The sequence below is a fragment of the Ursus americanus genome, chromosome 12 (assembly GCF_024610735.1).
Source record: "Ursus americanus isolate L20-20 chromosome 12, mUrsAme1.1.p, whole genome shotgun sequence".
In the NCBI taxonomy this organism is placed as follows: domain Eukaryota; kingdom Metazoa; phylum Chordata; class Mammalia; order Carnivora; family Ursidae; genus Ursus; species Ursus americanus.
This window is the reverse complement of record NC_142138.1, coordinates 67778266-67801341: the sequence shown is the minus strand read 5'-3', so window position 1 is coordinate 67801341 and position 23076 is coordinate 67778266. Positions and strand designations below refer to the sequence as shown.

The window sequence follows — 23076 nt, the reverse complement described above, 5'->3', positions numbered from 1 at the left end:
GTAAGGTGCCCGAAGAAACACGGTGCTTTCCTTCTGCTGCCCCCGTCTCTCCTAAGAACAAGTCAAGCAAAATCTTAAGAAGGGGTTGTGTCTGGCTCTTTCTGAGCCGGGGCTCAATGTTTCTGGGCCAGAGTAGACAGCAGCTGGCCCAGGAAGTCATGGGGAAAAGCTATTTGCCTAGCCCTGTAGACATCTGTGTAAATGCTTTGGGGTCAACAGGGCAGAAGGCCAGGGATTTTAAAATCAGAACACCTCCCTGAAGGATGCCTGGCCTGTGTTACTTGGCAATGTGGGTGTCCTTGCCATGCTGCTCTGATAACGTGTCAGCATTCTGGGGCGAGGGATGTGATTAGAATGTATTCATTATCTACCTTGGAAGGCATTCTCCGCAGGTCAGCCTTGGTTTCTGCTCCCTCCGAGGGCTACCTGCCATATAACTGTTTTTAGGAAAGAGGAGACAGATTCAAACATCAGAACATCGCAGGTCCCTAGAGACCTGTCTGTAGATGGGCTGCATCATGCTCATCTGTGAAGATTTATTTTAAATTCAAATTTCCAAGCCCTCCTTCCAAAGTTTATGACTTAGTAGATCAGGGCCTGAAGAATCTGCACATATTAAGAATTTTTCCTGAGGGATTTGAATGCCCAGCAGGCATGCAAGCTATTGTGTCTGAGTCACTGCAGCAAGACCTTTATTTTTCATTTGGTGAATGAACCCATTGATTTGAGATTCTGAGGTTTGTTTCCATGATGCTCTTGAATTACATGCATGAGGAATGCACATTTCCCCACAGTGGTAGCCAGCTCCTGCCCTCCTCAGGGTGAGCCTTCATGCTCTCAGAGGAGTTCTAGTTGTCAGGAGTCTTGTCACAGGAGCAAGGACCGACTCATGCCCGGGGCACTTGAGAACACTGAGGCACAGCCGTCCTGACCCATCCGTACCTGGGATGGCTGGGAGTGGCTCCCATAGCTGCCTGGGTTACAGTTCTGCCACCTTGCCTTCTAGAGCCAGTGGTTTCCAAGATGAGCATAGAATATGTATGCCGGATATCCCTGGCAAGGGAGAAGGAGGAGCGGTCAACTAAGCCAGCCTCTTGGATAGCAATGCTTGCCTTTTGCCTTGTCCGCCAGCACCACGCGGAAGGATAGCCACCCCGCAGGGAGACATCTGCACAAGAAATAGTTTCATCTTCTCCATCTTTTCCCCATTCCTTTCTCTCACTTTCTTTCTAATGACATGTCTCCTTTCTTCCCAACTCTAGGCCTTCATTTTCCCTCCATACCCACGCTGGTTAGACTTCCCCAGGCACCACTGCCCTCAGCTCCACCCAGCTTCCTGCCTTTCAGCTCCACTGGCCCTCCCCTCCTTGGCTGCGGTGAGACACCCGTGGTCTCCTTGGCAGAGGCTCAGCAGGAGCTGCAGATGCTGCAGAAACAGTTGGGAGAAAGTGAGCACTTCCTGCTGCATCTGTGTGCTTGGGCATGGCAGCCCCACCCTGCGTGGCTCTGCATGGCTTTGGCTTGGTGGCAGAGTTCTTAAAAACAACATAGGGTGTACACGTTGCCAGCAGATGGTTGACAGATGGCCCAGTGCTTTTTTTGGGAAATATATTTACTGTTGTCTTGCTGGTGTGTGTGTCTCATCGCTTCACCAGGCCCTAGAGCTGCTCCTCTCCTGCTGCTGACAGTGTGGGGTACCAACGAGTATGCTGAAGGCCTGACACGCCGGTGATGTGTTTGTAGGCAGGGCATGGCCCACAGCTTTTGTGTTGCCTATGTGAGACGAAGAGGCCATGAGAAAGACGGCCACTTTCCGGGGAATCCTTTCCAGGCCTGTTATATTCTCCTCCTGTGAAAAATGCTCTTAATCAGGGTGAGATCCTGACATCATCAGGTGGAGAGCCAAAAGGGTAGTAGTAGTAGTAGATTCAGAAGAGGTGACTAAGCCCCTCTTCCTATGGCACAAGGTTCATTTCCACCCCTGGACAGGTGACATGTGGGTGGCTAGAACCAGAAGCACAGACTGTGATACCTGATTGTAAATTCTGTCCTCTGACTCCCAGAGATCATTGATCTTATCAGTTACAGACTATGTGCAGTCAGTCAGCTTTTTGGAAAGGCTTTGATACATGTATGGGCTGGATGCCTCATCATAAAGATTTTGTGTGTGATCAATTATAGCTTAGAAAAAAATAAGGAAAACCCTCACATGAGGAATTTGCTCTCTAGTAATGCTAAAACGAAAACAAAAACAAAAACAGCACCTAGAAATCAGTTCGATGTTACCTTAAAACCACATTCTGTGACTTAAAAAAAAAATAACTCAGGTGAGCCAGAGATTGATGGTAAGGGTCACCAGGTGCTGTGTCGAGTAACCTAAGACCACAGCTGAGAGTCATACACCTGAAGCCCCAGTTGTCATTTACCCCACCTTATTTCTTTTGTCAACGCTGAAAATGAATACACTGTCTAGTCTACTCTGTTCCACTTTGATTCCCAGAACCAATTAGGTAAAACCCTTTTTAGGAGAGTTTGCACACGTTCCTTTTTTGCAGGCAGGGAAGTCTAGAAGACTGCCTCCTGCTTATTGCAGCTTCACGCAGGGGTAGCAGTCTAGGCTTACCCAGCAACACGAACCTGTTCTTCCCTGAGCCTCACACCACTTGCGTGATAGGTAGAGTCAGAGTAGGGGACTAAGGCTTAGGGGAGTAGAGCTACTTGTTGAAGGTTACTAGTAAGTGGGAGAGACGGGCTTGAATCCAGGTCTTCTGCTCCCAGTCCTGTTTTTCCATGATACCTTTTCTGCCTAGGATGGTTTTGTTACCATCCTGCTCAGAGCTAAGCTCGACAGATTCTGGAAGCCCCTTGTAACAACCTTTTCTGTTTCTCTTTAGAGATCAGTAGAAGGTTCTGATGTCTCTGATCTAGAACTTGTTATTTTAGCAGTTCTGGAACCAACAGTTGATGGATAACAAACTTGTCCCATATCAAAAGGGCAAGAATGTTCTCTAGCTTACTTTTCTTTTCCTTTACCTTTCCATACTTGTCAGTTTGTCTTTGTCCCAAAGGAAAAATAGGACACATCTGTACATGATAAAGGGTCTGTTGATATGTGTTGAAGTCATACCTAGTCGGAGCCATTGACCAGAGTTTGGATGGTCCCAGCTTTGGTGAGCAAGATTATAGCCCTGTCTTGTCTGTCTGACCTGAAGCACAGCTCTCTCTGAGGGTCTACAGCTTACCAGTGTTCCTTGTTTGCTTTGAACAAAGCTTCCATGTGGACAGTGGTGCATGGCGGCTTCTCGGGTCACCGTGGGGCAAAAATCTCCTTGTGCTAGAATCTGTCCAGTGTCTTTGCATGGTTTAGGGCATGTGCTCTATGTTGTGTGACCAGGGCAAACTGGAACATGAGAATACTGATTGCTGTTACTGATAGACTTGGAACCTTCTACGACCTTGGTTAAAAAGTAAGCTGTCAACAACCCCTGATTTCCCCCTTTGCGTTGTGTTGGGCTGGGGAGGAAGGGGGTGTGGAAGAGGTAGGAAATCACATCTTTACTGAATCCCAACTAAAATTTAGATGCTGAGGGGTGTGTGGATAGCTCAGTTGGCTAAGCATCTGGCTCTTGTTCTCAGCTCAGGTCTTGATTTCAGGGTCATGGGTCCAAGCCCCACATTGGGTTCCACACTGGGCATGGAGTTTACTTAAAAAAAAAAAAAATTCAGATGCTGACATTTCTCATCGCTCTCTTTAATTCCCAGTGATCCTAATGAACATCTAGTATTTTGCAAATTGTGGAGGGAGAGACCCAGGACAGTACTGCTCAAACTTTGCTGCCTATTAGAATCACCTGGGAGAACTTTAAACCATCCAGTGCCTAAGCTGTACCCCCAGTTAAGTCAAAATCTCTGGGAGGTCTGGGCTTCGGTGTATATTTGTTTACATTTTCCAAGGTGACTCTAATATGTAGCCAAATTTGAGAGCCAGTTACAAGTGGAGATAAAAATTGACAAGTGCCAGTTGCATTATCCCCTCAGAGGAGTTTGGCTTGGTTGGAAGGAATGATGACCTCTTCCTCTTTACTTCGGGTGAGCTATCTGTTTACTCTGCTGTCCATGCTGATAATCCCTAAAAGAAAGCAGTCTTCTGAATGTAAATATCCTAAACTGCAGCCCTGCCCATCTCTCTCTGTCTCTCCCAGAGACTTCTTTTTACATAGAAGCAGAGATGATTTGGCTTAGGGGAAGGCCGATGATTTCCCAAGATCTATGAAAGCATAAGCCTATGTTAAATGAAAGGTCCTACATCCCTCCATGGATGCTAGCACTGAGCACATCTGTAAATAGGAATGTGCTATATCCCCTGACTTTGGGACTGAGTTCTCCTGGAATTTTCCTGGGCTCTATCAGGAGGAATTATAATAGAAGCCAGGAGTGGGGCCACTGGACTTTTCCTTTTCCTGGTGACTTTCAGATACTTTATCCATCCTCTGCCTCTTGGTGTCTCATACCAGCAAATACATGGGGTGAAAGTTATGGCCTCTAGGGTATGGTCTTCATCTAACTGGTATTCTGCAACATACTGGGATCTCCGACATCGCACATGTCCCCTTTAGTGTCCATTCTTAACAATCCCACACTTCCTTGCTGGTCCTTCCCTTCCAATCCTCTCTTCCTCACTCCGGTTTCTTTCTGCCCAGGTGTCAGCACCGTCCATCCTCCTTCCCCAGCTGCATTGCCAAGCAACCATTTAGAAGCCACCTCTTCCCACTATCTCAACCCCGCCCAGCCCCACTCTCCTCTGAGGGGCAGCACAGAACCGGGCAGAATCCTGGAGCCTGGCTACTTGGGCAGCGGCAGCCAGTGGGATGTGATGAGGCCTCAGAAAGGGAGTGTATCAGGCAACCTGTCCTCAGGATCCTCTGTGTGTCAGCTTGACTCCAAACCTACAGGTAAAACATGAAGCTGAACGGGTCAGCCTATGAAACGAAATCTCATTGAGAGTCTACCCCTCTCCTACCTGGGCAGGGGCATTTTTCATCTCTCTAGTCCCCGGCTCACGGAGTGGGGATAAAATGAAAGGGCCCTATCCGTGCTGGACCTTTCTAAGTGGCCCCCTTCGGCCACCCTGCGCAGGGCCTCAGTGCTATTCAGGGGACTGGGAAAGTCTGGGACACATCTTGTGCTCTCACACTCATGTCATTAGCCACACGGGAGAAGTTCATGTCCATGGACTTTTATCTCCTCTCTGAGGCTGGAGGAAGGGCTTGATGCCTCATTAAAGAATGTTCAGTCAAGAGTCAGTAAGAGGAACGGTATCAGGGCAGAGTGAGGTCTTCCCTAATGCACTCAGGAGAGAAAGTCACACTTAGGTCACCACACCTTTCCAGATACTTCAGTTATTTTTCTAAACCATGTGGAACTCCCTCGCACCAGTTACACTGGTCACTGCACACTTATATTTAAAACTCCCTCACACTTTCGGGTGCCTGGGTGGCTCAGTCAGTTAAGCATCTGCCTTCAGCTCAGGTCATGATCCCAGAGTCCTGGGATTGAGTCCCACATTGGGCTCCCTGCTCAGCGGGGAGCCTGCTTCTCCCTCTCTCTCTGCCTCTCTGCTCTGCTCATGCTTGCTCTCTCTCTCTCTCAAATAAATAAGTAATCTTTAAAACTCCCTCATGCTTACTGTGTGTAGGAGGAGGCTTTGCACCAGGCTGTCCTGGGGCAGAAAGCCAGTTTAGTCTTGGAGCAGAGTCCCCATGTTCCCGAGTGCCCATGTGAGAGAATGCAGTTAGTGGAAGGATGGGGATGTTTAGGGATCCTGCTGAGGAGCTGCTGGCTGAACCCCACCCCCACCTGGGCCCCACTAGTGACCAGGTTCCCCACCTCCCACCTCTTCCATGTCCTGGCGGGATGGTTGCAGGGGCTGACCTGCTGGAAGAACATCTTGGTGAAATCCGGAACCTGCGTCAGCGGCTGGAGGAGTCCATCTGCATTAATGACCGCCTGCGGGAGCAGCTCGAACGCCGGCTCAGCTGCACGGCCCATGGGAATGGTAGGAGAGGCCAGAGCTGCCCACTTCTGTCACGACTGGGGAACTTCCGAAGGGAGGGCCCTTAAGCTGAGCTTCACGCTTTTCAAAGCACCGTGCTAGGATTTTCTCTACCCGCCCCCTCCAAACAGTCTGCCAAGGCAGGTGGGGCCCGTCCTCTTATCTTCACTTTGTAGATAGACTGGAGCTAAGAGAGAACTTTCCTCTTGGCAGAACTAACAAGGTATGTCCATAGTGTCTGACTTCTCATCCCATCCTTAACCTTCTCATATAAGTGCCTACTGACCTCCCTGTGCCTTGCCATGTGATTGGCAGGTGGTAGAGCCAGGTCAGCGGGCGCCCTCCCCCAGCCACTCACTGAGGTGGCCTTTCTCCCGCTACTCTCCTCTCTGCTGTCCCTTGGAGGCCATTCCTTCCACACACCCTCATCCTGCCCGCAGCACAGAAGCTGCTATTGCGGGGCCAGAGCCTCTGGAACAGCTGCAAGCTAGGGCACGTGGTGGGGCCTGCACAGAACCCACTGGTAGGAGGCACACAGAAACCAGGCATTTGGCCCACCAGGCTTGGGGTCCAGGCCTCGAGTACCCAAGCACTGCTGCTGGGTTGGGACAGTATTTCTGGAGGCACAGAATGGGTAGCTTCTTGAAAGTGTCTCTTTACCCAAATGTGTAACTTGTCTGCTTGCACTTTTTGGGACAGGATCCAGCTCTAATTTCTATGGTCCTGGCCTGGAAGCCACATCCCAGCTCTACAATGAGAACAGACTCCTTAAGGAAGAAAACCGGAGCCTTCAGGCTCAGCTGAGTCATGTTTCTAGAGGTGGGTGGTAAAAGCCACACACTGTGCTCATTCCCGGTCCCTTTCCCCTTGGGCACACCAATCATGACTTGAAGCCAAGAGAAGAAGGTGGAGACAACAGCTAACCAGATCCGCCAACCCAAAGTCCCATGGCTGTCCTCAGTCTAGAAGGGGCTGCTTCCTGAGAGGTCCTAACCATGGGCCCTCACACTCCGAGTCTCTAGGGACAGAAATAGCTCTGGGAAATCCACAACCTCTGTGCAACCCATAGATACTCAGATATTCAGTCATTAGTTATGAAACTGGATACTAGTTGGGTGTCTGTTCTACCTGTCCAGACTTCACTGCAGCCTCATGTGTCTCTCCCGGTACTGAGCTGCCATCCCCATCTCCTCACTACCTCCCCTTACTCACCCACTCGGGCTCCTCTCTGCTCAGTAATCCTCAGGACTTTGTGTCTGGAGGCACCAGCCAAATGTCCTCCAGAGCTTTCCCAGCACTATTCGATGGGCATCCAAGGGGGAGAGGGCATCATTTCCTCTGTGACCTGGGGGGCAGCTGACCTTAGTGTCAATTGACTTGATCAAATCAATATATGATCAATAACAAATTACATTTATCTGCAAATATTTATTGAATAGCCATAAAAGACTAATAGTTTCCTAAAGGATTAAACCCAGAATGAAAGAATGCTTGTGAAACGGGAAGAGACATCAAGTGGTATTTCTAAATTTGCCTCTTCAGAGCAGGAAGATGTGAGGGGAAAGGTCACTGATGGGGAAGTAACGAGTCGTCACAGATAAGAAAGAAGGCACAACTGCTAAACCACCATTGCATGCCGGGACAGGCTAGCACAGACCTCACAGGGGAGAAGACACTAAGATGTGAGCAAGCACAGTCGACCAGGCCCAGGGACTTCCCGCCGGACCACTGACAGCACCTACAGCCTGATTCTCAGCGTGCCTGTCCTTAGTCTCTGAGAAATCATGTAGATCATTGAGATGCCACAAGCCCAGAAAAGAGCAGATGTCCCCATTTTCAAATTGACGAATATAATACATTCTAAAAACCGTAGACAAGAAATCTTGATGTTGCTCTTTGGCAAAATTCAAGAACGGATTATCACACAGAGGGTGTGTGAACTTAAAAACAGTGAGCATTAGAAACCACAGTGTTTTTGGCGCTTGGGTGGCTCAGTTGGTTAAGCATCTGTCTTTGGCTCAGGTCATGATCCCGAGGTCCTGGGATTGAGCCCCGTGTCAGACTCCCTGCTCAGTGGGGAGGGGAGTCTGCTTCTCTCTGTCCCTCTGCCTCCTCCTTGCTGCTCCTGCTCTGTGTCTGTCTCTCTCAAATAAATAAATAAAATCTTAGAAAGAAAGAAACTGCAGCATTTTCTCCAAAAGCAGGGTAGACCTTGTAGACCTTATGAAATCAGAAGATCAAGAGCATTGCCCAGATGGAGGCTCCCCATTCCCCAGGCAGTGTGGATGTAGTGACCTGACACCCTCTGCCTCCCTGAGCAGCTGCAGCATTAGCTGCCCTCCTGTTGCCTTAGTTCTCTGTGTCAGGATGGGCGAGCCTGGGCTTCTCTTCCTGATGACTATTGGCCCCACGGTAGAAATCCTCCTGTGTTCTGCTCACCAGAGCGCTCCCAGGAGACAGAATGCCTGAGGGAGGCTCTGCTGTCCTCTCGATCACGGCTTCAAGAGCTGGAGATGGAGCTGGACCACCAAAAGGGGGAAAGGCAGCAGCTTCTGGAAGACTTGAAGGAGAAGCAGCAGGAGATCTTGCATTTCCAGGAGGAATGCCTGTCCCTCCAGGAGAAAGATTCCAGGTAAGAGGGAGCCCAGTAAGAAGGAAGGTGGCCCTGTTTGCAGATTTAGAAGAAGGGATATTGGCAAGACAGGTATTGGCGCCTTTGGGGACTCTCAGTTTCCCCTCTGCTAGTCCTGATTTATGGATGACTTTGAGCAGAGGGAAGGACTTCTCTGGGAATGCCTTTTTCATGCCAGAGTTGGGAGAGTAACACCCTGTTTTAGAAGGCTTCAGCATATCAGGGGCACCTGGGTGGCTCCGTCAGTTTTGTGTCTAGCTCAGGTCATGATCTCAGGGTCCTGAGAACGAGCTTGGTGCTCAGCTTGGAGTCTGGTTGGGATTCTTTCCCTCTTCCTCTCCTTCCTCCTCTGCCCCTCCCACTGCTTGCAAGCATGTACTGTCTCTCTCAAATAAATGAATAAATAAATAAATCTTTTAAATCATAATAAATGTTAGTAATGTGAAAAAAAAAAGATTCTCTCTCCTTCTCCCTCTGCCCCTCCCCCCAACACTTTCTCTCTTAAAAATAAATAAAAAATATAGATAGAGGTTTGAAAATTTTTCTACTGTTTTGTGATTTTTGTGGCCCAAAGTAATGGCAACATGCCCATATATCAAAATCTCTTATGTGTGAACACTTAAAATACTTAGAAATAGAAAAATCTAAACTGTTAAAAAAATTTCCAAATAAAGAGTTTCAGGGCTTTTGAATTCATTTGTTAAAAGAATAAAGAATTCCCATTAGAAGAAAATTTGCTAGCCAAATTTCAACAAAATTTTGGCATATTTGGTAGATAAGATAGAAAAAATTGGAATCATAATTCAGTTAATAGTCAATGATGAACTACTATTTAGAGCTTTGAATTTTTGTATTACACCTCTTTCTGCTATATTAGCCATAAAACCCAGATTCTAAGGAAATTGAGCTTAAAAACCAGACCATCAGATCACATTATCAGAAAGGGTTAAGCAATGATTACAATAAAATGTAGCTTTTTGCTTCCAAAAAAATGTGTATTATCTTGTGCTATTAATAGGCTTTTGTATTTAATGATAACAAATAACAATAAATAAAAAATTTTAACAAAGATTAAAAAAAGTTTTCAGCATATCAGATCCTGGAGAAAAAAATGTTCTCATCCTTCCAGTTAGTTTAAGGATATTAGTCTCACCGTGGTGTAGGAAGCATCCACACCCTCTGTCATGAGCATCCCCAGCATAAACCCTAGAACTGTCTGTCACTGTGAGAAGAGCACCAAGGGGCAGGAAGAATACAGGGCTAGTGGGTCTGCTCTCAGCTAATGTAGCTAATGGCATGACTTCAAGCAAAGTTACTTCACCTCTCAGAGCCTCTGTTTCCATATCTGTAAAGTAAAAGTAATGGTCTTCATGACCCCTGCATTGGCATCTAGGGCTAATACATTGTGATGCAAAGGCTGGCTGACAGCTGATTGTCCTGGAGTGGCCCAGGGGCCCTGGCCTCTCAGCAGGCCCTTGTCTCTCCCCTGCAGGCTGCAGCATAAGCTGGCCCTCCTGCAGCAACAATGTGAAGAGAAACAGCAGCTCTTCCAGTCTCTCCAGTCAGAGCTACAGATCTACGAGGCGCTTTATGGCAATTCCAAGAAGGGGCTGAAAGGTATGTGTTCTCCCTATTCCCCTCCCCCATGGGCTCCCTGCCCTTGCTTAGGATATTGGTGAGGTCTTTACCCTGGGAGTTGCAGAGCTCTGGAAAGCTACAGAGTTCTGCCTCAGAAACTCCCAGCCAGGTCTAGGGCTCCCAATAAGAAGAGAGGGGTTCTCTCATGTGCAAAGCCCAAGGTTGGTGACATGAGCAAGATCCAGCCAAGACATCCTTAAAAGTAGGCCACAAGAGTCCAACTCTACCTACCTAGATGGCCAGAGAAAAGTTGATCGAAGTCCAAATTATACAGTGATTTTTATTTTTAATTCAGAGAACTGTTCTGACGGCACCATCATGTGAGAAGGTCTGGAATATTGTGAATAATCATATTGGCCACCCATGCAGCCAGTACAGCAGGCAACCAGCTCCCACCCTGACCCATTTTCTCCCCCAGGGAGAAAATTAAAAGATGCAAAACAATTTACAGGAATGCCTCTAATAGGATCTAAATTTCAAGACTGGATTTAAATTTTAAACTGTTATATTGAGGACTTTTGCCACCTGCTAAAATACTGCTCTAATGTTGGAAAATCTGCTTCTATTTCCCCCTTGTTGTTCAAATGGGGGGGTGGATTCTAAACATCAAGTTAATAACTCCAGCCAGGCTGGAACTGAGGATTGAAGTCAATATGATGAAATTTAGAAAAGATAAAACAAAAAAACAACCCTGAGCTTGGTTAAAAATATCAGTGGTAGAGGTAAGGGGATGGGGAGGCCTGAGCCATTCGTGGGCTTGAGGATGCAGAGTTAGTTAAAAACCCGCTGGGACAAAGAACTTGTAGGCAAAGGTTGCTACAAAAGGCAATTCAACTTGAGACCGCAGTAGGGTAAGAGTGGTGTCCATATGGAGAGACCATGTTGGAAATATTGTTAGATTGTGGGGCACCATCTTGTAAAAGAGACATTGGCAAACCAGGGACCATAGTGAAGGAGGTCCCTCCACGCCAAGGGACCAGAAATCTTCAACTGTCAAAGAAACTAACAATTTTAGGCCTGGAAAAGATCACAAGGAAATGAGAACTGGCTTTAAATATTTGAACAATTATCAGGTGAAAAAGAGCTGATGTGTTTGGTGTCCCTTTAGAAGGCTGAACAAGGGTCAGAGGATGAAGGGCAGCGGAATTTGGACTTAATAATTAAGCCTTCCTTACCACTAGAGCCTTCGAGTGATGGATTGCTAGTTTGTGAAGGAATAAGCTTCCCATCCAAATCTCCTTTAAATAGAAAAGGATGACTTGTCAAGGATCCCATAGAAGCAGCTCTTGCTTTGGATGGGATGTTAGCTCTCTAAGCCTTTCAATTGTAATTTTTTTTTGATCATATGTTTAAAAATTCCTTAAGCAATATGGAATTTTCAGTATTCAGCCAAATTTGAATTTTCATAAAACCTGATTGGATTTCCTAATTTGCTGATGAGAAGGTGAACCAGAACTTGAAGAAGTATCAGGTGTACCATATGGATTTCCGCATTTGCTGATGATAAGGTGAACTAGAACTTGAAGAAGTATTAGGCTTACCGCAGACTGAGAGAATAGCTTACTTGGGCTCCTGGGAGCATCGGGTTCAACCTGCCTGTGGGAGAGCTTTGTAACAGGGAGTGTGAGAAGTCAGGTCAGTTGACGAGACAGCCGCCAGCATATAGAGGACCTACGAAGTACGATGAAAGTTTGCAAGCCATGGAAAATGAGTACGTTTTTCCAAGCAAAATAGGTACTTGATGGGAGCAGAACTGTCAGATGGTAGGACTATTGGGACACGCTGGAGTCAGGAGACATTCGAATCAGGGAAACCACTGAATGGGTGCAGTTATAGGGCATTTACGTGAGGAGACTCTGATCCAAGGTGCTGTTGGGAAGATAAAGAAGAATGGATAGATGGACAACATTTTTTAAAAATAAGCAAAACTTTGTGAGAATTTGGATATAGGGAAAGAAACAGGAAGGAGCTTCATGGAGCTTTGGGATTAGTGTCTAGAAACCACTTTATCCTGACTACATTTTCTTTCATGCCTTTCTCCTTTCTTATAGGTGTTTTAGGAGTCATTTCAAAACTACCACTAAAGCCCCATGGTGTCTTATCCTTAATTCTATAATCGCATGAGAACCATGAATTCTGTGATATCTCTTTCATATACTCATTTGGTCACAAAAGCTGTCTGAACTGACCAGAAGGGTATTCACAGCCGTCACTTACCCCGCTCAGTGATAACGTTCACCCAGCTCATCACAGAAATAGGACTGTATTTGACTAAAGGCCTGTGGCCCAGGTGCATCCCGGTGCGTGCGCTACATGATAGATGGCATACGGATCCTGCTGCTTTCCTAAATGCCAGAACAAATTCTACTTTTTGAAATACATTTGGCTTCAAGATTTCAGAAAAAATATGTGGTCTTGTAGAGTATTTCTTAGCTCTCTTCATTCCCAGTATGAAGAAATGGACTGTGTGTGGCAAATGGAGGTAAAAAAACATGGTGAAGTGGAACAATTCAGTGAGTTGTGACCCTGGCCTCTAGTGGAGACTCCCGTTCCTACACGCTGCCAAAGGCCTGGTGCCTTCGTCTCCTCTCCGTGGGGACTCCTGAACATGGGGGCATCAACTCTCCTTCTCCCTCATCCCCTGCCCTTCTCTAGTCCAGTGCTGACCCCCTATCTCGGAAGACCTTGCTCTCGGGCCTGTAGGACTAGGGTTACCGTGGAAGTAGAATACTAATAGGCCTTGACCCCATCTTCTCATCAAAGGCTCTCTAGATGCAGGTGAGCCTCAGGGAAATTCCAGTGTGTGGTATCTCACTCAGTGTGCGCCAGGCCCCACACAGGGAAAGTGGCAGCTCTATCCCAGGTGTGTTGCCTGGGACCCTGAGAGGCCAGTGGAATGTCCCGGTGGAGTGTTCTGACCAATGCTTGGAAAAGCTTGGATCCGAGCCACCAGGCCCCACCTCTCTCTTCTTTCAGCTTCCACCCGGGATGCCTGTCACCAGGTCCCTTTGAGCAGTGACTTGAGCCACCTGGTGGCAGAGATTCGAGCTTTGCGAGGGCAGCTGGAGCGAAGCATCCAGGTGAACAACTGTCTGCGACTGCAGCTGGAGCAGCAGTTGGAGGGCGGGGGGACCAAAGCCAGCCTCAGCCCCTCTTCCGCCAACCAGGAGGACCCCGGAAACAAGCAACCGGTCTTCCAAGGTAGGAAGGACAATGGGACCAGGAAGTCCGTAGCCAGTGGGGTGGTGGCCAGGATGTCTGTGGTGGAAGGGACTGTCTTCCCTCTTCCACGCTCCTTAGGGTCAGGGTGAAATCGGAGGCCTTTCAATCTACAGCCTCGGGTGAGAGGGCCAATTTTGGGTCACAGCTGGCTTGGGCTCCAGATTCGGAGTCTGGGCATATAGGTTGCTTGCCTTGGGCAAGGTGTTTGAAGTCTCAGGTACTTAAGCCTTACTTTCCTCATCTTCAGGGTGAGGATAATAATCATATAGATGTTGTATGGTCATTTGGAGCATTAAGTGAAATAATTTACAAGTGTCTGACACGATAAGGATGGCTCAACAGTTAATAGCTGTGTATGTAAATATCTATTCCTTGTATTTGTGGAGTGCTTTACAATTTACCATGAATTTTCAAACAATTTTTCAAACTGTTTTATCTGAGGTAAGGGAGGTTTTATTCTCGGTATTTCAATGTGGGAAAACTTCGGCCTTGAGACATTAACCAGGACACTAAAGTTTGCAGCAGCTAAGACACCGACCCAGGATTCAAACCAGATGTTTTGGTTTCCAGCCCTTGTCCCTCCTCCTCACTATGCTCTTGCTCTGTCTCGGTCTCGCTGGCCTTCCAGATTCCCATTCCCTGATTTGAGGGGAACTCAGCTGAGTGGAAACTGTTCCTGTCCTGGAGGCGGTGCTGGCTGTGGAAAGCAGGGGGGGAGGGAGGACAGCCTCGTTTATTCCCCTTGGCTGTCATCCCCTTCCCTACTCTCTTTGTCAGTCCTTCCAGATACTGCCTTGCCTGCTCTCTCCCTCTCTTCTCAAAGTCCTTCATCCAGCCCCCTTCGCCTAGCTTCAGTCTGAATGTTAATACTGCCCCCCCATCTTGACACACTCATTTCAACTTCCTCTTCTTTCTTTTCTTTTTTTAATTCACCATCTCCTCTCACCTCCAGAGCCCTATTTTCAATTGTGTTTCAATAGGAGGCATTTCTGCTCAGGATTATCTAAAGCGGAGTTTCAAACGCGTTCATGCCTGCTTTTCCTGGGCCTGTTAATCTTAGTTTGTCCCCCTGGTCCTGCTAGATTGTCATTGATTAGACAGTGACCTCACTTGTCAAATGATGTGAGGCTCCCAAGATCCAGTGTTGTGGCCATTAGATAAGAAAGTGTCCCGTGGACTGTGGCCCATAGAAACTGCTTGACCACAATAGGTGGATGCCAGGCTCCACCCGGGCTGCCGTGATGCTTGTAGTGTTCACTTAGGACTCCCTGCTCTGCCATCCTGCCCGGCTTTCCCTTTTCACTGCGTCCCCACGACCCCAGACAGGACTCAGCCCCGGTGACTCCGCCACTGCTCCTGTTCCTCGCCCACCAGAGAGGCCTGAGCTGGAGAGCTGGTTCTAAGCCACCTTTGCCTGAGCGGGATTGTTCCTGTCTTCTCTGGTATTTTCCAATACCAGGTCTTGGTATTGCTACCTGGTCTGCAGGGGGACGTCTCTAACCCTCCACGCCCTCTGTCTCTACTCTTCTCCTCCTACTACATTTTTTCCAGCACTAACTCATCAGAATGGTGATTGGAATGCTAGTTTAATTGTCCACAAGTCCATTCATCCTTTGATTCAGTATTTTTGACACATATACCCACATATGTGATGTGGAAATATTGGGGTTCAGAGCTGACGGCCAAGAAAGAATGTCTTGAGACATTTTTGGTGCGAAAAGGGCTTTTTATTATAGCACAGGGACAGGACCTATGGGCAGAAAGAACTACACTGGGGTGGTGAGGAGCCATTGATTACATGCTTTGGAGTTGGGGGAGGTACAGGCAAAGGGAAGTTTCCAAAAGGACTTTAATATGCTAAAGAAGATTCATGGGATACTGGAAGCCTGGCTGTTGTCAAGCTAGGACTGTTTTTCCCTCTAGTCGGTCATTAAGACAGTTGGGAGTTCCTGAAGTAATGTCTTACTCTGCCTGCCTCAAGTATTTGTCAATGGGTTGTAGGTTATAAGGAAATTTAACTTTATCTACATTTCCTTTTGCCTTTGTTCTCCACCTCATGGTATGCATATTTATATTTAGTTACAAGGCATTGTATTAGAAATTGCACACATAATTATATTCAAAATGCAGGTTAGAAAAATGCACCTAATAATTTTTCAAACCAAAAGTCGCTTCTCATGGAACACGCTTCCGTTAAAGGAACATGTGTTTGTTCCAAGCTAAGGGATGTGTTTGCTGTTGCTTACAATCACGGTCTGGGAGTGATGATTGTGTAAGAGACAAACCACGCTGCCTTAGATCTCTGCTGGTGAAGACTAAGCTGTGCATGGGCTTGGTGAGCAGTGTTCCAGGGTTGCTGAAAATTGTTCTTGTCTTTATGCCCTGGACTCCATTGCTTCCCCTCCAGTCCGAGATGTTGGCCTGAATTCTCCAGCGCTCGTGTTCCCCAGCCTTTCTCCTGCTGCTCCTGGCTCAGAGACCGCCACTTTCAATAGGACAAATGGTAAATATGGCAACTGAACGATTCAGGGACTGATGATGAAAAATTACCAATGCAAGTAACCTTTGGTTACTAATGGACACATTATCTGATTGTAGACATTTTTCTCCCTGGGTCCCAAGGTCTTTAGCCCTACTCATTGCACCTTCTGTGGCCACCTTTCTTGCCATTATTCTTCCTCCTGCGGTTTTCCTATTGCTCTGTTGTGCTTCATTGCCCAGTGATCTCTCCCTCCTTGGAAGTGCTCTCTGTGTCCAGCTTAATTAATTTCTTTCTGTGTCTTCTTAACCGGAAATTAAAATTTTTTTATTAAAATAATATTTGTCCTGGATATTTCATTTGTCAGTAAGGATAAAATTTGCCTCCTGGCAATTTTGTCATTATGAGATGATGTAAGAAAGATTATAAAAACATAGAACCCAGCAATCTATGGACTTCACACCTTGCTTGTACTTTCCCAGAGTGCCTTTCCTGTTCCTGGCCTCTTTCACTATTTGATGTCTATTTTAGAATGAAGTAGACTGAGGGTATGCTTATCACTGTGGATTCTACGTTGTTCTGGTTTTGTTTTTCAGAGCTGGATTTGGTGGCTTCTCCAGTAATGAAGAACCCTCCCAAGCTGGAGGGCGAAGCTACTGATGGCTCCTTTGCCAATAAGCATGGCCGCCATGTCATTGGCCACATTGATGACTATAGTGCCCTAAGACAGCAGATACGGGAGGGCAAACTGCTGATCAAAAAGATAGCAGCTCTTGTGAGATCAGCCTGCACCTTCCCTGGCCTGGAAACTCAGGGCACAGAGGTAATCACGCTGTAGGTCTTAGGGGCTCCTTTTCCTTGTGCCCTTTCTCCTTCTGATTGTAGCTTCTTCTCCCACTGGCCATCTCCCACAGCTGAGGCTACATCTTCTGCTTACGCCCAGCCAGGCCCTTCTTCTCCATCTCCTGTTTTCTCTGTCCACTCTGCTCTAACTGTTATTTGCTCTCAGAAACACAGAAAAGCCTGAGGAGCATTGTCATCCTCATATGTAGAGCATTTGCTGAGTATTGGCTTATGTGTCGTGCTCTTCTGAGCACCCTTTGGTCACTTATTATCTGGTCCCGTCACCCCGGCACATGGTCATCAATGGGCAGAGTAAAGTCACTTAATCATGTGGCTGGAAAGTCAAGATTTGCATCCAGATGAACCCCATGTTTTGGAAGGGCTGAGAAGCCTGGCATCCATGGGATTTCTCTGTGCAGACTGAGCAGGGAAGACAAGTGGGCAGCATGCCTTCTCAGAGTATTTCCCCACTCAGAGAACAGCTACCAGCTGCTGTGCTGAGCCACTGGAGATGCATGGACATGCAGGGACAGCCCTGTCCCCAAAAGCCCCCACTCCAGAGAGAAGCCCACACATCCAAGGAAATAAGGGCAACAGGGGTCTGGGCTTAGTACCAGAAGCCATCCTCTGAGTTGTGAGTGCACAGACACAGAAGGGGTCATTGTGCCAGGCCAGGAAAGTCCCAGAGTCCTTAGAGGAACCACTAGGGGGACATGCAGGCTCTGAGTGATGGAGGAGAGCGTTCCAGGTAAAGGGAAAGGCTTCTCAGTCCTTGGAGCTACAAATGGTTCAGCCCAGTTGAAGCAGAAAGTAGGATTTAGAGATTTGCATGGGGGTGCCAGTGCAAAAATCAGGGACCGTAGACTTGAGAGCATGGAGTAGGACTAGAAGCTTACGGAGAGTATGAGAGAAGCCAGAATCTAGTGATTCTTGCAAGTTGGAGGTCACTGCTGAGGTGGAGATCTTGGGCTTCCAGGTTAAAAAAGGGTTTCACAGGGTCAAGCAGGCCCATGCCTGTGCCTCACTCACCAAGGAAACCTGAGCCCTGTGCTGTGGGAGCAGGGGGTGGGGGTGGGAGAGAGTGATCTCTCAGCCTCGGTGGTGTCCAGGGCTATCTCCCCCTTCTCCCAGGTGCCGGGCAGCGAAGGCATCCATGAACTTGGGAGCAGTGCCCAGGCCCTGCTGCACACGCTGGAGGAGTCAGCCTCCCTCCTCACCATGTTCTGGCGAGCAGCCCTGCCAAGCTCCCCGAGCCCTGCCCTGTCTGGCAACACGGTGAGTGGCAGCCTCCTTCACGGCTTCTGCCCCAAATGCCATTCTGCCTCCTCCGTCCCACAAGTCCTAAAGGTCAGGAGCCAGAGAGTTGAGTTGGGACAGAGGGGCCTCAGGGGACTGTTCCCAGAGGAAGACCTGTCATCCATGCTGGCGGCTGGCAGTACAGCTCTGATGACATCCCTTCTCCCACCCCAGCAATGAGGGAAGGACAGAATATGGAGAGGGAAGACACATGAGAACCCTGGCCACCAGGAATGTTCAGGTTCTTTCACTTTCTGAACTTAGCTGAGCTGAAAAATTTAGGGACCTGTGAAAGTGTTAACATGTCCTTTCCCCCTATGTCACCCCCACAGAATGTCACCATGAGATGACCAGCCTCCTTTAGCCACCCACTGCATCCCAACACACAGCTTCTCTCCACATCTTGGGGCCAGGCCTGGGAGAGTCAGCCTCCCCACCCATCAGGTGCTCTCAGATATGAGGCCTGGACTCTGGTTGGTGGGAGCCTGGACAGGAAGTTTTCTCAATCTGCCCTCCTCCCCCTCCACACCCCCACCCCCAGAATTCTAGGCCAGATTAAAGTTACTGACACCGTATGGGCCCAAACTATGCCAGTTCCAAGGGAGAGGTTGTTTTGCCATCTTGAAGTTGGTCCCAAGATTTACAACATGGCAGACTGTCTCCCCAGGCATAACATTCCCAGCTAGAAGTCTGATCTGTGATGCCAGGGTGCTAGAACTGATGGGGCACTACATGTGAGCTCTTGTTCCACCGCTGGGAGTCCTGGTGCTGCCCTGGAGTCAGGTTCTCTTCCGCAACAGGAGTGGAGGCCTGTGTCCCTCTGCATGGGGGCTCCCAGGTTCTCCGTGTTCTGACCGAATGGCCTCATTCTAAGCTGGCCTCAGCTGGAGGGTTTTAGAGGCTTTCATGGAGGGACTCCAGTCCAGAAATAGTGCAGAACATTGTAGAATCCCACTTGTGACTTTCAAGAGCCACAGAGCATGGGGTGCTTTAGGCCTTCTGACCTTTGACAGCCTGTTTCCCTTCCCCAGGGACAGTCCATGAGAAGGGAACTTCTGGAACTGAGAACCAAACTGTCCAAACAGGAGAGTCTCCTTCAGAGCACAGCAGAGCGTCTGAAGACTGCCAACCAGCAGAAGGAGAGCATGGAGCAGTTCATCTTCAGCCAGTGTGGGTGCCCCCAAGCCAGGAGATGGGAGAGGAAATTGGGGAAGGGGGCGACTTCCAGACTGCCCACTTGTGCTACAGATGGATGGTGACCCGACAGACTGGAGGTGGGGGGTGCACACTGATGTCATGTCTCCAAACCTCCTGTGCCCTGAGTAATTGTGGATGCAGAGGGAGGGGCGCATGGAGGCAGCAGGAGACCCTGAGCTGAGCGGCCAATAAGACACACTTTAGAACACACCAGGCAAGTATGGGCCCAGCTGGTCACTGCTGCCTGTTGGGCTGTTTTATTGTTTCAGTGACCAGGACACATGATGTTTTGAAGAAGGCAAGGACTAATTTGGAGGTAAGGAGACCACTGCACCCACCAGAGACCCCAGCCCAAATCCAACCCCACCTGTCTTCAGAGTCTGCGAATATCGCCGACCCACTCTGACCTTCCAGGAGAAGATTTCTGGTCCACTCCTAGGACTCGGGTCCTCATTAAGTGTCCTTCTGCTTCGCTCCCCATCCCCTCTCCATCCCAGTCCCTCCCCTGCCATCTCATCTCCCTGTCACATCGTCACCCTCTTCTCTCCTCACCCCACTTCTTCCCTCCTTTAGGCCAAGGCAGGAGTCCGAGGAAAGCAAGTGAGTAGATTCCCAAGATCAGAAGACATGGGGAGTCCGCCTCTGAATTACCTTCCAGGAAAGGGTCTCTCTGGCCAGCTCTAGTGTCTCCTGTAGCACTTTTAGTTCAGGAAAAAATAAACCCGAGATGCAATCTAATTGGTTGATTCTACTGCACACTCAGAGAAGAGCAATTCAATTTTCACACATCTTTCTCCAAAGAAAACCACTGGGTCTTCTTGACCTAAAGGAGAATTTGATAATAAATAAAAATGAAACTTGAAGGGAAACATTCTATCTGTATGGCAGGTGTTCTGTACGTTTATGTATAATACTAACACTTTCCCTAGCAGTAAGCTGAAGTGTAGCAAATAGCTTATAAATCAGAAACTAAACCTTTCGGGCCACCTGGGGGGCTCAGGCAGTTGAGCATCTGCTTGATCTTGGCTCAGGTCTTGATCTCATGGTTGTGGGTTCAAGCCTTGTGTTGGGCTTCTCGCTGGGCATGGAGATTTCTTCCAAAGAATAAAGAAAGAAACCAAGCCTTTCACTTGGGTTTTAAAGCTCTGCCCTAAGCAGTTGGGCCTATTCCTGGGAATGTTCCTCATGTAACCTGAGAGCCTGTTGATCCCACAGCGTGAAAACGGGTTGGACCATGCCTTCACCCTCCTTTTCTTTTTTTTTTTTTTTTTTTGTGTGTGGGGGGGCTAATTCCCTTTTGTTCTTCTCTGATGATTCCTTTCTTTCCTGAGCCTCTTTAGAAGAACACTTACAAGATGGCCTCTGTAAAGCCTTATTCCTGTCCCAGCAAAGGTAACCCAACAGCCCCACACACCCACTGGCTTCCCTGTGTTTGGAAGTTTCCTCTGCACTTCCCAGAGACCAATGGAAAGGGCCTGAGGCCTGGGTTCTAATCCCGGGCTTGTCACTAACCGACCCTGTGGCTGACCCCTCAGGGACGATGAGCCCACCACCCCTCATCTGAAAGAGGTGGCACTAGACGCAGGGAGTCTCTGAGCTCGCTGCTGCCTGGGCCCCTCCCTCTCCACATCAAGTAAGGGGGACATGAACTTAACAGGGGACTTCCCTGTACAATGTCCTCTCCTTCCTGCAACAGGCTGCTTCTACGTGGGCATGTTTCATACTAAGCGCTTCGGTTCCTGGGAGGTCACAGAAGCCATCATTTTGCTCTGAGTGAACTGGGGAGTGACCTGGCCCCTGAAGAGGGCGTGTGGGATGCGGGCACCTTGTGTGCAGTGGCTCTGAGCAGGGCCGTCACCCGCCCGACGTGGTGGGGAACTTTCCTTCTCACCTGGTGGCACCAGTGGCTCCTCAGGACTGCACCCCTTCCCCTGGGCACATCCTCCTGACAGGCTCTCCTTGAGCTCCTGGCTCTGCCACCGCCCACTGCTCACTGCAGCTCTGGGAGCCACCAGCAGGGCCTGACAGTAGCCTCTCACCTTGTTGCATTTTTGTCTCCAGGTGAAGTTCTTAAGGGCCCTGCCCTGCACCGCAGTCTTGTGACCCTTGCCTTCCACGAGCCACGCAAGAAGAGGAGCCACCAGAGGTCCTTCAAATAGCAGGAAGGCTGGGCCTGCCCCCCTTTTGTGCAGACCCCAATCTGTTGAGGAGACCTGGACCCCACTTCTCCACACCTGCTGGAGTGTCCAGGAGGAGTCAGAGGCCGGCCTGGTGGAGGAGGGCGAAGGGCAGACAGCCTCTCCTGCGGCTGAGGAAAAGCATCCGCCAGGGTCTGCTCAGCCCAGCCCTGAGCAAAACACGCAGGATTTGTAGAGGAGCTCGTGACACTGCTTCTAAGCACCACACTGGGCTGGGAACTGCAAATGGCCATTTCTCGCTCTAGCGCCTGTCCTCAGATGGCCAGCTCGGGGGACACAGGACCCTGCTTCCTACAGATGGGACACCTGGTCTCCACACGGAGCTCCTGGGCCCACTCTGAAGCCCACGAGTGACAGCAGTGGCCTGAGCGCCAGTGGGGCTCAGCCCGCACCACCCCCAGATCCATGCTTCGCCGGGGCCAGCTCAGCTGGGCCACCGTCAGCCTGGGCGTCAGTCTACACCGGGGCTCCGGAGTGCTTTGGATCCACGTGGTGAAAGTGGTGGCTTCCCACATGCCATCTCCTGCTTAGCCTAGCACCTCCTATTTCCATTCTTTTATGCTCTCTGAAGTGTGGCCACCTCAGTCTAAATATGCTGTCCCCTCGCATCACCCTAGCTCCTCTCTGGGGAACTGGGGCTCATGGCCAGGCCAAGGCCAGTGAAAGTCCTGTGTAAGACAAGCCAGCGATCATTTTGAAGTGGCACCTGAGAGGCCCCCAGTTATGGGAAAGCCTAGTCTGTGTCCTGACAGTGTTTTGAGAAGGTGTGTATGTGTGTATAAATGTACGATAGATATTTATCTATGTTGCTATGGCAATATGTCAAGGGCAGCATAACTGGTGGACAGGGTCTGTTAGAGAAAATGAAACACAGTCTCTTTGGTGGCTATGAAAGTAAAATGTGTATAAAGAGATAAAACGTTCTTCCTCACCTGCTCTGCTTCTGATTTTGGCACCAGTCTCTAGGCTGAATGTGTAAGAGTAGGAAAGACACCCTGTCCCTCAGAAGGTCATAGTCTAACGCTTCAAGTCTAACTTTAAAAGGAGAACTTTTGCCTTCTCTCTCATTTTGTAAAAATCCCCAATCTCAAAATATAAGAGAGTGGTTCTTAGATTTCTTAGATTTGGAGAGCCTTAGAATCAGCAGTGGAGATCACAGAAGGCACTTCCTGGGTCCCAATCCCAAGAGACTTCCTTGGTGTGGGTGCCCAAAATCTGCATTTCTTATGTTAATACCCTTGTGATTCTGATGCAGGTGGGCTGCAGACCACGCTGTAAAACTGTTGTACTCTAACAGTCACCCAAAAGTGTAAACACAGGTTTCTTTTTGAAGATTTTATTTATTTATCTGACACTGAGAGAACACAAGAAGGAGAGAGGCAGGCAGAGGGGGAAGGAGAAGCAGGCTCCAGCTCTGCGGGGGAGCCTGATCCCAGGACCCTGGGACCATGACCTGAGCCTAAGACAGACACTTAACCAACTGAGCCACCCAGGCGTCCCCAGTTGTATTACTTTGATC

The 23076-nt window shown here is 48.7% G+C and overlaps 2 protein-coding genes across 2 annotated transcripts in view; one reads left to right on the top strand and one right to left on the bottom strand.

Moving 5' to 3' along the window:
* The window catches only part of LOC148109222 (myomegalin-like), a 127699-nt gene extending 105219 nt beyond the window's left edge, over positions 1–22480 (top strand). The window contains 13 exon segments of the mRNA XM_087866338.1: positions 1263–1448; positions 4701–4952; positions 5924–6055; positions 6752–6871; positions 8495–8684; positions 10177–10301; positions 13299–13523; positions 15952–16047; positions 16620–16846; positions 17998–18141; positions 19194–19332; positions 19629–19675; positions 21421–22480. Of these exon segments, the coding sequence (XP_087722464.1) occupies positions 1263–1448; positions 4701–4952; positions 5924–6055; positions 6752–6871; positions 8495–8684; positions 10177–10301; positions 13299–13523; positions 15952–16047; positions 16620–16846; positions 17998–18141; positions 19194–19332; positions 19629–19675; positions 21421–21462 (1925 nt within the window). The 3' untranslated portion in view covers positions 21463–22480.
* The window catches only part of LOC123802716 (uncharacterized), a 389246-nt gene that overhangs the window by 269473 nt on the left and 96697 nt on the right, over positions 1–23076 (bottom strand). The gene's annotated exons all lie outside the window — the stretch shown is intronic.